This window comes from Prionailurus viverrinus, chromosome B1 (genome assembly GCF_022837055.1).
Source record: "Prionailurus viverrinus isolate Anna chromosome B1, UM_Priviv_1.0, whole genome shotgun sequence".
Lineage (NCBI taxonomy): Eukaryota > Metazoa > Chordata > Mammalia > Carnivora > Felidae > Prionailurus > Prionailurus viverrinus.
The window spans coordinates 160842575-160858707 of record NC_062564.1 but is presented as its reverse complement, the minus strand read 5'-3'; the positions used below and the strand labels follow the sequence as shown (position 1 = coordinate 160858707).

At 36.9% G+C, this 16133-nt stretch overlaps 1 protein-coding gene across 6 annotated transcripts in view; it reads left to right on the top strand.

Moving 5' to 3' along the window:
• The window catches only part of PAICS (phosphoribosylaminoimidazole carboxylase and phosphoribosylaminoimidazolesuccinocarboxamide synthase), a 50005-nt gene that overhangs the window by 29013 nt on the left and 4859 nt on the right, over window positions 1-16133 (top strand). For all 6 annotated transcript variants that reach the window (XR_007151427.1, XM_047855001.1, XM_047854997.1 and 3 more), the window contains 6 exons: window positions 5947-6125; window positions 7714-7893; window positions 7994-8107; window positions 8751-8834; window positions 10230-10410; window positions 11953-12111. Coding sequence is in view for 5 of the 6 variants with exons in the window: in XM_047855001.1 (XP_047710957.1) it covers window positions 5947-6125; window positions 7714-7893; window positions 7994-8107; window positions 8751-8834; window positions 10230-10410; window positions 11953-12111 (897 nt within the window). In the remaining variant the exon portion in view is untranslated. The remainder of the gene's footprint in view (window positions 1-5946; window positions 6126-7713; window positions 7894-7993; window positions 8108-8750; window positions 8835-10229; window positions 10411-11952; window positions 12112-16133) is intronic.

Genomic DNA, 16133 nt, shown 5'->3' with positions numbered 1-16133 from the left:
CTGCCTACTGAATCCTCTTCTCTTATCATAGCATGTTTATAATTTCTCTTAATCTTTCTAAATCCAAAGGGATTTAATAACTTTGTTTTTAGTCAAGATAGATATACCTACCTTCCACAAAATAACAAGGTAATTCAAGTTAAATCAGTTCTGTCTGTACAGAATGGGCTCTTGAATAGTTTTGTCTCTTTCATCATTTTCTGTTGAATGTTTTTAAGTTAGCGTGGAACTAACTTAATTGACAACGTAATTTGTCTCCATACCATAAATCCTTCTATACATTGAAAGTGAGTGTGTTATTAGAAACTTAAAGGACCACTCAGATTTCCTAAGTAATACGATTTTAGGATTTTTTTTTTTAATGTTTGTTTGTTTTTGAGAGAGCATGCAAGCGGAGGAGGGACAGAGAGAGGGGGACAGAGGATCCAAAGCAGATTTGAAATCAAGAGTCGGACGCTTAACTAAGCCATGCAGGCACCCCAGCAGCTAATTTTTTTATTGTTAACAATTTATAGTATTAAGCAACTTTTTAAAACGTTAATATGTATAGGAGAATGAGATAACTTGGGAGGTTAAAAATGGATCACTTAATCTGTACTGCAAAAGGAACCTAAAATTAGTTTGATGCTCTGTATAAAAACCTGCTCAGTCACTGAGAAACCACCAGTCAAGGAAGGCTTAAAATAAAAATTCTAAAATCAGGGGTCCTGGGTGGCTCAGTGTGAGTTAGGGCCCCACTTCGGGCTTGCTGCTGTCAGTGCAGAGCCTATTTGGGATTCTCTCTCTCCCTCCACCTCTCTCAAAATAAATAAATAAACATTAAAAAAAAAATATAGCACCTACGTATCCGTAGTAATTATACATAGCTACAGAATTGCATGTATATATATTTATATATATATAAATGCTCTCAAATAACAAGGTAAGTACAGGCCCAAGTTTTTATTTGCTTATTCAGGAAGGGAGTATTCAGTGTGCTTTCTGGGGCTTAACAAAAAGTAAGTTAAGGTGACCACGTTGTCTCTCTTTGTCCAGGATTTTCCCAGTTTTGACTTTGAAAGCCTTGCATTTTTTTTTTTTTTTCAACGTTTATTTATTTTTGGGACAGAGAGAGACAGAGCATGAACGGGGGAGGGGCAGAGAGAGAGAGGGAGACACAGAATCGGAAACAGGCTCCAGGCTCTGAGCCATCAGCCCAGAGCCCGACGCGGGGCTCGAACTCACGGACCGCGAGATCGTGACCTGGCTGAAGTCGGACGCTCAACCGACTGTGCCACCCAGGCGCCCCAAGCCTTGCATTTTTAAAGGGAAAGTTTGTTACCCTAAATGAAGTACTCCAACAATTACATTTAAATCACTGTGTTTGGCATACTTAACTAAAACTTACTTGGTTCACAGGAAATGTTGAAAGATATTTTTCAGGTTTTATATACTGTGAAATTAAGGAAAACTTTAGTTTTAAAAAATTCTTAGATTTGTTTTAGAGGATAGATTAGGAATTCTGTTGTTTTATCTAATTTTTACTCACTGACAGTTAAATAAATGGTATGTTTAGTTGACCCCTAGTGGTCTATTTAAAATTGCTTTCAGGGGCACTTGGGTGGATCAGTCGGTTAAGCATCCGACTTCAGCTCAGGTTATGATCTCATTGTCTGTGAGTTTGAGTCCCACATCAGGCTCTGTGCTGATTGCTCAGAGCCTGGAGCCTGCTTCAGATTCTGTGTCTCCCTCTCTCTCTGCCCCTCTCCTGCTCATGCTTTGTCTCTCTCAAAAATACATACATTAGGGGTGCCTGGGTGGCTCAGTCAGTTAAGCATCTGACTTGGGCTCAGGTCATGAGCTCACGGTTCGTGAGTTCAAGCCTCACAATGGGCTCTGTGCTGACAGCTCAGAGCCAGGAACCTGCTTTGGATTCCGTGTCTCCCTTGCTCTCTGTCCCTCCCCTGCTCGCGCATGTGCGTGCTCTCAAAAATAAACAGACATTAAAACAATTTTTAAATAATAAACACATTAAAAATTGTTTTAATTATTTTCTTTATAAGCAAGGTTATGTTCTAATTAAGGTTTTTCTAGAAATTAGAGTGGGAAGGGTACCAAATGACAATTAGTAAATTAGGATTCTAGTTTTCTCATTGTCAATCATAAGCGAACTATAAAATACTGTACAAATAATAGATACAAGTAATATTTCTCCATGGAAATAATATTCTACATACTACACCTGAGTTATAAAATGTGTGGGTTTGGTCTCAATACTTAAAAATCAAAACTTAATCTTTTAAGTCTCGGTTCTCACACAGAAACCTACCGTAATTACATTTAGGTGTGTTAGTAGTCATGGGTATGAATCCTACAGTTGCTAAACCACAGACAAGAAGCTGGACAGCCTTAATACATGGGTGGCCCCAGAGATAATGTGGACTGATTAGTTGTCAGACACAGTAATTCAGAGTATGAAGTGACATTTGCTACATGGTAGGAGTTCTTTTTCTCATTGCATGCAGTCATGAAATTTGCTGAGATGATGTGTATTAGAGCAATCATCATCTAAACTGAATTTTTTTTTTTTGAAAAATTTTTTTTTTCTAAGAGTCTTGCCGTAAATTGATTCTGTTCTTTCAGTTCTCTTAAATGTGAGGAAGGGTTTTCCTCTGAAGAAAGTAACGATTATGTTTAAAGGATAGATGCGGACACTGGTCTTTCAAGCTTGGTAGACACAAATATGACTAATGATTAACAGATCTAAAAAGGAAAAATTCTTGAAGCTAGGCATGTAGTTACTGCCTCAAGTTAAGGATTGACTTAAATCATCTGCCTATCCATGAGCATGAGCCCAATCATTCTTTAAAGGTTAAAATGACCATTACACTGTTATTCTTTCCCAGAGTTCCTGTTCATGTAGCATACTACAATTCTGTTACAATCAAATTGTACTGGTCAAGCACAGAGGGAATACAGAGAAAACAGTACAGGTTTTGAAACTGTTCCAGGCACCATTACTGATTAGCACCATGACCTAGCTTGTCAAATTACTTAACTTCTTTGAGCTTCTGTTTCTTTCATTGTAAAATGCAATGATACCTACCTGAAAATTTTTATAAACATAATAACACCTACCTGAAAAATTTTATGTATGGTTAAATGAGATAACACATAGAACACTTGGCACAGTGCAAGACTTCCATAAATGTTGATTCCTTTCATGTATGGATATACATATGTATGTATATAGATATATATGTGATCAAAATTTTTTTTATCTTTTTCTGATGAGAAAAAATTGATTTTAGAGGATTAGATTGGGATTAGAGGTACTAACATTACAGTCTGAAGATGAACATTATTGTGTTAAACCCATGCAGGTTTCCAGCAGCTGCTTCAATTCATGTTAATGCTATAGTATTCCCTTGTGCTGTGATGTAATAACACTTCTAGGAGAGGCAGTATAGCATAGTGGTTAATTGGGTAGCCACACAGAGTTGAAAGTGTTGATTGGAAACCCTACTTTATCTCGTACTAGCTAACATGATTACTATGCTTCTATCCTTATCTATTTTGTTGAATGTTTGCCCCTATTATCTACCTTCTCAGGTATTATGAGGATTAAACAAATGAAAACGGATTTATGATGCCTGACCTAAAGCAGGTCTTGCTACTTTTTAAAATTAAATTGTGGTGGAGTGGCTGGCTCAGTTAGTAGAACATGTACTCTTGATCTGAGGGTCATGAGTATAGGCCTCATGTTGGGCATAGAGCTTAATTAAAAAATTAAGGGGCACCTGGGTGGCTCAGTTGGTTAAGCCTCAGACTTTGGCTCAGGTCATGATCTCGTGGTTTGTGAGTTCAAGCCCCGGACCGGCTTCCTGCTGACAGCTTGGAGCCTGCTTCGGATACTGTGTCTACCTCTCTCTCTGCCCCTCCCCTGCTTGCACTCTGTTTGTCTCTCTCTGTCTCTCAAAAATAAATATTTAAAAAATATTTTTAAATTTTAAAAATAAATTTTAAAAAATATTTTTAAAAAATTGTGGTAAAAGATACACAATAAAATTTATCATTTTAACCATTTTTAAAATTTTATTTTTAAGTAATCTCTACAGCCAACATGGGGCTTGAACTCACAACCCTGAGATCAAGAGTTACATGCTCTACTGACTAAGCCAGCCAGACACCCCTCATTTTAACTATTTAAAAATGTAAATTCTATAACATTAAGTACGTTTACAGTTTCCCATTTTCAGAACTTTTTTACCATCTTAGATGGAAACTATGACCCATTAAACAAAACTCTCCATTCTCCCTTCCCAGCTCCTGGTAATCTCTATTCTACTTTCTGATTATGAATTTGCGTTTTTTAGGTACCTCATGTAGGCGGAATTATACAATACTTTTATTTCACTTAGCATAATGTTTTCAAGGTTTATTCATGTTGTAGCATGTATCAGAGTTTTGTTTCTTTTTAAAATGACTGAACGATAATTCATTATATGTATATTGTACATTTTGGTTATTTATTAATTTGTTGATGATTGGCTATTGTGAACTTTGGTGTACAAGTATCAGTTTGAGTCCCTGCTTTCAATTCTTTTCAATACTGCCTTTTCTAGAAGTGTTATTACGTGGTAGCACAAAGTAATACTGTAGCATTAACATGAGTAAAACATTTCCTGGAAACCTGTATAGGTTAACATAATAATGCTCATCTTCAGGCTGCCAGTGTTAGTACCTGGAATACCTAAAAGTGGAGTTGATCGATCATATGATTCATAAAAATTGTAACTAGTATTAGGTTATTTTGCAAGACCCCCAAATAAAATAGCTCCCATCACAAGTTAGCTCTTTATCTTAGTTTTCCACTAACATTTGAGTAAAAGAGAAGGGAAAGGAAGAACAAATGTTTTCTTTCCTCCTGGCCACATTGGCTGCAGTTCCTGCTGCTACCTATTGGAGACTTTTTTCAGGGATTATTTCCTTCAAATTTTAAGAGAAAAGGGCTATCCAGAATGTAGGGCTATATCTGCTTGTGATAAGTGGATTGATTTTTTAAAAAAATTCTTTTTTAATTTTTATTATTTTTGAGAGAGAGAGAAAGAGAGTGAAGCAGGGGAGGGACAGAGAGAGAGGGAGACACAGAATCTGAAGCAGGCTCCAGGCTCTGAGCTGTCGGCACAGGGCCCGATGTGGGGCTCAAACTTGCGAACCAGGAAATCAGACTTGAGACGAAGTCAGATGCTTAACCGACTGAGCTACCCAGGCGCCCTGTAGTTTGATATTTTATAAGGCCCATATAATACTGGTCTATCAAATATGAGAATCTTATCACCAAATCTGATTTAAAGATAATTAGTACTACTTAGATGAGTCATATGCCTAGTGCAAAGTTAGGTAAGCAGTAGCAGAGGAGTTACTCAGTATTTCTTGAATGTCTGAATGAATGAATGGTAAAGACTCTGAGACCCAGATCTTCTGATCCACTATATGCTTTGCCATGCAACATTAAAATGAAATATGCTAAATATTTTGATAAGCATTAAGAAAGCCATGTTAATAATTTTGTTTTCCTACTTCCACTTAAAAAAAAAAAAAAGACATATAAAGGGGGGGTGCCTAGGTGGCTCAGTTGGACGTCTAACTTCTGCTTGGGTCATGATCTCATGGTTCATGGGTTCAGGCCCTGTGCCAGGCTCTGTGGTGATGGCTCAGAGCTTGGAGCCTGCCTCAGATTCTGTGTCTCCCTCTCTGTGCCCTTCCCTGCTTGCACTCTGTCTCTCTCTCTCAAAAATAAATAAACATTAAAAAAATTTTTTTTAATTACATTTAAGGATAACGCATTTGGCTAGATAGTTTTTGTTTCATTTTGTTGTGTGTTAACAGTTTTATTATGCCTCAGATGTACCTTTTTAAACACAGTTTTAATGCTTTTTAAAAAAACTTTTTATCAATATATAGGTATCAAAACTGCTTTCACCAGAAAATGTGGGGAGACAGCTTTCATTGCACCTAAGTGTGAAATGATTCCAATTGAATGGGTTTGCAGAAGAATAGCAACGGGTTCTTTTCTCAAAAGAAATCCTGGTGTCAAGGAAGGATATAAGTTTTACCCACCTAAAGTGGAGATGTTTTTCAAGGTAATTATTTTATATTTCTGTGCTTTACTATAACATAGCAACAAACTTAAAATTTCAAAATCAAAAGGTTTAAACATTATTAAAACTTTTGATATTGCAGCTGTCATTACAGAAATATATGTCAATAATGTACATTTTTGTTATCAGTGATAATTCAGATTTTTAAAAGAAAACATTTCTGAAACTCTACTTAATCTTAACTTTGGTTCAAGATCACTACCAAAATGAATAAATTAAAACTAGTAGTTACTAGGAAGAAAAGTTAACAATTCAGAAACTTAAAATTTTTTGAAGAGTTTGAAGTAAAGGCTAATACAAGGGATTTTTTTATATTAAAATACAGAAAAAGCTATTACCAATGTCTATTACAAGTGAAAACATAATAAAAATGTAGGAATCAGTGGTTATAAATTTGTATTTGTTTTCTTTATTGACTGCTTTTCTCTTTCCATCTTTGTTTATGCTGTTAAGCATAGTTCCAACGTCAGAAGTAATGTCAGTGTAACATTTTTAAACAGTCAACTAAAATCTCCTCTCAGCCTTTTGGCCCAGATCAAGTATAATCAGTGAACTGCGTACCTTAAAATGTTTATATTATGGTTATAATACAAATCAAAAATTCATAAAAGAAAAATTTCATGTGAGGGGCACCTGGGTGGCTCAGTCGGTTAAGCATCTGACTTCGGCTCAGGTCATGATCTCACGGTTTGTGGGTTTGAGCCCAGCATGAGGCTCTGTGCTGACAGCTCAGAGCCTGGAGCCTGCTTCAGATTCTGTGTCTCCTTCTCTGCCCCTCCCTTGCTTGGGCTCTGTCTCTCTCTCCCCAAAATAAATAAATAAAATTAAAAAAAAAATTTTTAAAGAAAAATTTCATGTGAAATTGGGACACTACTTAGAATAAAATGAAAATCTTTTTTTTTTTTTTTTTTTACTAATGTCTTTATATTAAGTCTCTTGAATTATCAAATAATAACCCTAAAGACTTGTAGTCTTCTATAAATTCTTATCAAAAATGAGGTTAGGAGCAGTACCTGCCTGATTCATCTGATAGAGCATGCAGCTCTTGGTCTCAGGATCATGAGTTCAAGCCCTATGTTGGGTGTAGAGATTATGACTTGAGCCGAAGTCAGATGCTTAACAGACTGAATTACCCAGACACCCCAATAAACATTTAAAAAAAATAATAACTTTGAGACTTTTTTTTTTTACAAAAAAATAAAAATAGAGAAATCAAAAATAATTGTTGGGGTGCCTGGGTGGCTCAGTCAGTTAAGCATCGGACTCTTGATTTCAGCTCAGGTCGTGATCAGGCCACGAGAGATCAGGCCTATGTGGGGCTGTGTACCGATGGCACGGAGTCTGCATAGGATTCTTTCTCTCTACCTCTCCCCGACTTGTGCTCGGTCTCAAAATAAACTTAAAAAAAAAAAAGATAATTATTGTGAATTAAAGGGTTATTTTAACCAAAAGTTAAGTATTTAGAGAAAAATAATTCTGAGGAATTCTTGGTCAAGTAAAAAAAGACTTCAGTTTATCTCAAAAGGTTAAAATTTTTATATTTAATTGTATTCCTTTACTCTGTTTTCAGGATGATGCCAATAATGATCCACAGTGGTCTGAAGAACAGCTAATTGCTGCAAAATTTTGCTTTGCTGGACTTGTTATAGACCAAACTGAAGTGGATATCATGAGTCATGCTACACAGGCTATTTTTGAAATACTGGAGAAATCTTGGTTGCCCCAGAATTGTACACTGGTTGACATGAAGGTACAAATAAAATGGAGGTTTGAGAGTAAAGATTGTAACTGAGAAATGCCTTTAGCTGTAGAGTTTTGAAAACTTTTCTTTGGTGATATGCTTTTTCTAGATTGAATTTGGTGTTGATGTAACCACCAAAGAAATTGTTCTTGCTGATGTTATTGATAATGATTCCTGGAGACTCTGGCCATCAGGAGACCGAAGCCAACAGAAAGACAAACAGGTAATGCTTCAGGGGTTTTTTATCCTTTGCAAGATCAGGCTGGGATAGAGGTGAACAGGAAAGTGGAAGGAAAGAAAAGGCAATTATTACTCCCTGTGTTAAGAGCCTGAGTTAACTGCTATTTATGTTTAAGGATAAATAAGTCTTAAATTTCTTGTACCCTGAAAAAAAAATTATAATAGAAATAGTTTACATTTACAAAGCAGATTTCTCATTTATTATGACTGTCACACAGGGCAAGTATATTCTTGTTTGGCTAATTGAAAACTAAGGTACTGAGATGATGATAGATGTTGTCATAATTATAAGTGGCAGATCTGGAACTCTGTCCCAAGTGTTCTGGATCTTACCAGGTTACATTTCTGCTCTGTCTTACGAAAAACAAAATAAGGGCAGATGCCTAAAGTTGCTAGTGTACAAAGCACTTAATGAAATAAAATGAAAATACAAGTATACTTCACTATCTAAACTTTCTCTATTTTAATTCAAGAAATGAATTTATAGACCCATACATTTTCAGATACATTCCTTGTTGTTCAGGCTCTTCGTAATCTACCCAAAACGCAAAAATCAAATAATTTTAGTTAGTAAAAATATTACTAATAGAATATTTGTATTCTAAACTTTCTACCCTATTTTCTAGTCATATCGTGACCTCAAAGAAGTAACTCCTGAAGGGCTCCAGATGGTAAAGAAAAATTTTGAGTGGGTTGCAGAAAGAGTAGAGGTAAAACTTTTATAGTAAAGTCATACTGTACTGTGTTTTTCTTTAAGAAAATCTTGCTTCAAAAAGGAAAATAAAAGTGAGAATCTGTAGTTACTTTCTTTTCTCCAGTGGTTTTAAAACAAGGAGCACCTTTAAGAAATGTACACCAGACTCTTCTCAGTGACATACTAAAACCCCTTGCTGTAAAACTGGCCAGTACACTCCCAAATTCTTTTGGGAAATACTAGAATCCTTGTCTCCTCCCTGCCTCTTATATTTCCCACCCACCCCTCTCCACTGCTCCTCAGTGTTCCGTTAGCATGAGTTCCATAAGCAGATTTCAGAATTAGAACTCAATCTGACATTAAAATGTCACTTTAAGATTTATGGTGTTATTATTATAATTACATGGAAATTGTGATTTGTGGTTATCCAACAGTCATAGCTACTTTTAAGTACATCATGTCCATGGAAACATTTGCATTTTGAGTTCTAAGCAACCAACTGAAAAAAGATTTATATCTTTTTTATAGATTATAAATTATTAGCTTAACAAACAGGTCTAGAAACTAGATTGGCTGATTATGCCTTAAAATCTCCATTAAACTGAATATATGAAAAATCTTAGGATGAAGTATTTTATTATATTTTTAATGTTTATTTATCTTAGAGCAAGTGAGCAAGGGGCAGAGAGAGGGAGAGACAGACGGAGAATCCACAGCAGGCACTGAGCTGTCAGCACAGAGCCTGACACAGGGCTCAAACCCATGAACCAAGAGATCATGACATGAGCTGAAGTTGGATGCTTAACTGACTGAGCTACCCAGGCACCCCAGGATGAAATATTTTATATTACAGCTTCCTGAGTATTAATTAGAAGGGTTCAGTATTTATCCTTGCTTTGTATTATAATAGTAGATGTAATTTATCTCATTAAAAATGTTACTCTTTAGGGGCGCCTGGGTGGCTCAGTTGGTTGAGCAGTGGACTTCGGCTCAGGAATGATCTCGCAGTTTGTGAGTTTGAGCCCCACGTTGGGCTCTGTGCTGACAGCTCAGAGCCTGGAACCTGCTTCATATTTTGTGTCTCCCTCTCTCTCTGACCCTCCCCTGCTCCCACTCTATCCATCTCTCTGTCAAAAATAAACATTAAAAAAAATTTTCTTAAATGTTATTCTTTAGGTCTTAAGTATGAAGACCACTTTTCTTTATATATAGAGTTTATTTTGGAAAAGAAATCCTCTATCATTTTGTCCTGTTTGTCTCTGATTTGAATTCGGTCTATTAGGAAAGAAAATATTCCGTCCAGTTGTAATTTTACTATAGCTCTGTAAACTGACTATTCTTATGGTATTCATCTCTATATTTATCCATTTTTGCCATCTTTATTTTGCATGTCCGTGTTTTTCTTTTCTAGTTGCTTCTGAAATCAGAAAGTCAGTGCAGAGTTGTAGTATTAATGGGCTCAACTTCGGATCTGAGTCACTGTGAAAAAATCAAGGCGGCTTGTGGAAAATTTGGCATTCCATGTGAACTTCGGGTAACATCTGCCCATAAAGGACCAGATGAAACTCTGAGAATTAAAGCAGAGTATGAAGGTAAATTCATACAACTAGAGCATTTCAGGAAGTTCTCCTGATTTTGCTAAAAATTTTATGCTTAGACTAATAATGCTGAAGAAGAGCTATGCCATGTATCCAAGGAGAAAAATATGGTAATCTAGGCTTTCATGATATGCACTTCCAAAGAAGGCACTTAAAAAAGAATGGCTCAAGGAGAAAGATTTGAAAATGCAACATGGGCACACCTAAAACTAATGCAACACTGTGTGCCAACAACGTTCAGTTATTTTTTAAATGTTAAAAATAAGTAAATAAAGGAGTAGAGCCTCCTCCTCGAAAAAAGAAAATGCAATATGGAAGGAAAATAAAAGTTAGGTCTTTAATAAGAAGCCCCTCAAGTATTGTTTCTGATATGCTCCAACAGAAAATAGGCCCCATATCGATTTTGGGAGGACTGAAGTTGAAGTAGCAGAGCCTCTCAAGTATTTTTAATGGACAGCCTTTCAGGCGGTTAAACATAAAATTAAGGAAGAATTTTAATTTTTTAATTTTTGTTATTTTTTTTTTTATTTTTTTAAGTTTATTTATTTATTTTTGAGAGAGACAGAGTGGGCAGGGGAGGGGCAAAGAGAGGGGGAGAGAGAGAATCCCAAGCAGATTCTGCACAGTCAGCGTGGAGCCCGACACAAGGCTCAATCTCACAAATCGTGAGCTAAAACCAGGAGTCGGATACTTAACCGACTGAGCCACCCAGGTGCCCCAAGGAATAATTTTAGAATTTAGTATGTAAAAGAAATGGCTTGATGTGATAGTATTGATCTAAAATAATGGAGTCTCATACACCTGACCAAATGTTTCTAAACTGGGAAAAATGTTGATTTGAGTATACTTTCTCAAGGTAGTTGTTATAGGAGCATAGTTACTAAGTTTTGGGGGCCGGGGGACTGGGATAGTTTCTAGACCTGTTTGTTAAGCTAATGAAAGCCTGAACTCTTTATCCAGAAAAATGTAAATACATAAAATTTTTAGATTTCAGGTTAGGAATCTGTGTTAAGAAACAAAGGAATAACTTATAAATTTATCAGAGAATGAAATGTTGAAGGGATATGTTAGAAAGTATATTGAAGAGACTTAAATATTTGGGTACTATATTACTGAATCTGTCTGCCTTTACTCATGTGCCCCTGAACCTCTAGTCTCTGTTAATGAGGTCTTCCTATACCCTGTTGGTTGAAGGATACCAGGATAGACCCTAGTTGGCGTAATGTCATTCTTTGTTCCAGTGAGCCTAAGCAGCCATAGTAGAAGGGGCCTTTGAGCTATTCCCTCACACACTCTAGTACTCCCTTTATACTATATATCTCAAAGATGGCCAAACCGCTCTCCCTGTTTTGTTACTTGAGATATAATAGGTAGCAGAGTGAAATATATATTTTGAATGTATGTGTAATAATAGTGTCTTATTTTGCTTTTTGTGGAGACTGCTAATAAAGGAACTGAAGGAGTTAAGGCACATAGACATTTTGTTTTCACCTATCTTAAAACCTCCTTTCAATTACATGTGTGTAATTTCCCTAGGGGATGGCATTCCTACTGTATTTGTGGCAGTGGCAGGCAGAAGCAATGGTTTAGGACCAGTGATGTCTGGTAACACTGCATACCCAGTGATCAACTGTCCTCCACTCACTCCAGACTGGGGAGCTCAGGATGTGTGGTCTTCTCTTCGACTACCCAGTGGTAAGATGCATTGAATCTTTAAAACTGTTAAAAAATTGGGAACACACAAAATAGTAGAGAGAATAACATAATGAAATCTCATATACCTATTACTCAGCTTCATCATTTAACATCTTGTTAACCATGTAGCCCTTCCCTGCTGGATTATTTTCAAGCAGATCTTAGATAACAGCATTTTATACTTAAATATTAAGTATGCTTCTCTAAGCAATAAGAACTTTAGTTTTTAAATCATAATCATGATACCATATTCATAATAAGAAAAGTTAGTGATAATTTCTTAAAATCTTCTAATTTTCAGTTAGTGTTCAAGTTTTTCTGATCATCTCATTTGTTTTTACAGTTGATTTGTTCAAATCTGGATCCAACACAGTCCTTACAGTGCATTTAGTTGATCTCTCTCTTAAAGTCTTTCAATCCTCCTCCTTTTTTTCCTTTCATTTATTCTATAGAATATTTAACATTTTGGATTTGGCTAATTACATTTCTGGATGTTTAACATGCTTTTCCGTCCCCTGTATTTTCTATAAACTGGTGGTGAGATCTATAGTTAGATTATGTTCAGGTTTGGTTTTTTTCCCCGCAAGAATACATCATTCATGGTATGGAGTTTTTAAGGTAAATGTGATTGTTACTTCTGTAGAGGAAATGAAATTTTATTTCTATAAATTAGGGGCCAGAATAAATAACATATAAGGAAGTTTATCAATTATCTGATTGAGCAGAATCTCATGAGTAATATATTGTGGTAGTTTTATCATAGTCCAAGATAATGATCTGATCTACAAGTCCTAGGAGTCAGTATTGTTTCAGTAAGAGTTGATTTGCTTGTTACTTAAGCCCCAAACTTTTTCAGAGTTGTGTAAATCTGCTCTTGGTATGTTAAATATGTTAAGTGCTTGAGCCCTCCAACCTGTTCCAGTATGGACTGGCTTCTCTCTAGGCCTACTTGTCCTGCTATTGTCTTTTTTTTTTTTTTTTTTTCCAATATATGAAGTTTATTGTCGAATTGGTTTCCATACAACACCTAGTGCTCATCCCAAAATGTGCCCTTCTCAATACCCATCACCCACCCTTCCCTCCCTCCCACCCCCCATCAACCCTCAGTTTGTTCTCAGTTTTTAAGAGTCTTTTATGCTTTGGCTCTCTTCCACTCTAACCTCTTTTTTTTTTTCCTTCCCCTCCCCCATGGGTTTCTGTGAAGTTTCTCAGGATCCACATAAGAGTGAAACCATATGGTATCTGTCTTTCTCTGTATGGCTTATTTCACTTAGCATCACACTCTCCAGTTCCATCCACGTTGCTACAAAGGGCCATATTTCATTCTTTCTCATTGCCACGTAGCACTCCATTGTGTATATAAACCACAATTTCTTTATCCATTCATCAGTTGATGGACATTTAGGCTCTTCCCATAATTGGGCTATTGTTGAGAGTGCTGCTATAAACATTGGGGTACAAGTGCCCCTATGCATCAGTACTCCTGTATTGGGTAAATTCCTAGCAGTGCTATTGCTGGGTCATAGGGTAGGTCTATTTTTAATTTTCTGAGGAACCTCCACACTGTTTTCCAGAGTGGCTGCACCAGTTTGCATTCCCACCAACAGTGCAAGAGGGTTCCCGTTTCTCCACATCCTCACCAGCATCTATAGTCTTCTGATTTGTTCATTTTGGCCACTCTGACTGGCGTGAGGTGATATCTGAGTGTGGTTTTGATTTGTATTTCCCTGATGAGGAGCGATGTTGAGCATCTTTTCATGTGCCTCTTGGCCATCTGGATGTCTTCTTTAGAGAAGTGTCTATTCATGTTTTCTGCCCATTTCTTCAGTGGGTTATTTGTTTTTCGGGTGTGGAGTTTGGTGAGCTCTTTATAGATTTTGGATATTAGCCCTTTGTCCGATATGTCATTTGCAAATATTTTTTCCCATTCCGTTGGTTGCCTTTTAATTTTGTTGGTTGTTTCCTTTGCTGTGCAGAAGCTTTTGCTCTTCATAAGGTCCCAGTAGTTCATTTTTGCTTTTAATTCCCTTGCCTTTGGGGATGTGTCAAGTAAGAAATTGCTACGGCTGAGGTCAGAGAAGTCTTTTCCTGCTTTCTCCTCTAGGGTTTTGATGGTTTCTTGTCTCACATTCAGGTCCTTTATCCATTTTGAGTTTATTTTTGTGAATGGTGTGAGAAAGTGGTCTAGTTTCAATCTTCTGCATGTTGCTGTCCAGTTCTCCCAGCACCATTTGTTAAAGAGACTGTCTTTTTTCCATTGGATATTCTTTCCTGCTTTGTCAAAGATGAGTTGGCCATACGATTGTGGGTCTAGTTCTGGGGTTTCTATTCTATTCCATTGGTCTATGTGTCTGTTTTTGTGCCACCTGCTATGGTCTTAGGATCTCTCTTTACCTGGACATGCATTTTGCCTTTCTCTAGTCTTAGATCTTCTGTTTCCTAGGTCATGTGTCTTCCCCTTTCTCTGTTTACTCCTAATTTGTCAGAGAGCATTCTTAGTTAACTCCCTGAGGAAGGAGTACAGTTGGTACACTTTTTTGACACCTCATATCTATAACATATGTTTTAGCATAGCCTCATACTCCACAATTTAGTAATGGAATCCGGGGTTGAAAATTATTTTCCTTCAGAATTTTGAAAACATTACTCCATTGTCTTATATAGAGTTATTGAGAACTCTGGCACCTTTCCACCATTCCGATTCTAAGTTGTTTATGAATTTGGTTTTTTAAGTTTTGCAAAGGTGTGTCTTGAGTATTTTCATCTTGGGCTTTCAGTGGGCTCTTTTAATCTGAAATGCTGAGGGGCACCTGGGTGGCTCAGGCAGTTAAGCGTCCGACTTTGGCTCAGCTCACGATCTCACAGCTTGTGAGTTCGAGCCTGGCGTCAGGCTCTATGCTGATGGCTCAGAGCCTGGAGCCTGCTTCAGATTCTGTGTCTCCCTCTCTCTGCCCCTTCTCCAGCTCACACTATGTCTCTGTCTCTCTCTCTCTCTCTCTCTCTCTCTCTCTCTCTCTCTCAAAAATAAACATTAAGAAAGAAAATCTGGAATGCTGATTCTTTAGTCTGGGAAATTTTCTTCAATTAACTAATAATTTCCTTCCCCCTCCATTTTCCCTCTTTTCTCATTTTTGGATTTATTACTCAAATTTGAACTATTCTGATTTCTAGTTTTTCTGTCTCTTATTGCTGTACTTCCTGGAATATTCCCTTAACTTTATATTCCAGCCCTTCTATTGAGTTTTTCATTCTAGATACGGAATTTTTAATTTCTTAGAGCTGTTTTTTGTTCTCTGGTCTTCCCCCTCCCCCATCCTTTTTTTTTTATTTAATCTTTGCAATAACATTTTTTATCTCTCTGAAATTATTATAGTTTCTTTCACATTAGTTCCTTTTCTCACCTATCTGGTGTCTGGTAATCCTTGGCTGTAGAGTGCAGCATTATAAAAGACCAGTGGGAAGGTCTGTGCAAGTGGATGGCACTTGTCAAAAGTGGGTTCCACTGTGGGGTGATCTGGAAGGGTTGTCTTTGAATAACCCCTCACATCAGTGTCACTTCATCTTTTCTCATGTGTGACCAGAATTATCCAAAGAATCTTTCTATTCTCAGTCTCCTCTACCTGGAGGAATAAACCTTGCTGCCAGCATTCTGGAATTTGATGATTTTAACATGTATATAAACTAAATCCCCTGTTTTCACTGTAGCATTTCTTGCTTCAATTGTACCTGGTGCCCTCCAGTCCACAGAAGTCTGGACCAAAGTCTGTTTTACCTTCAGAAAAATTAAAGATTCCACTATGGTGCTGAAGGGGCAATTGCTCATGTACATTGAATGGGGCAAGGGATCTAATGGCCTAACTGCTTCTCGACTTTCAGCCAGTCGGGGGGGGGGGGGGGGGGCTCATTTTTCACCTCCACTTCTCACTTCAGAGGTATCTGGTGCCACTAATTCTACAGCCTTTGCATGGGTTTTTTAATGTTGGTCACATTGCTTTTCCTTTTTCCCTGCTTCCAGTTTAGGA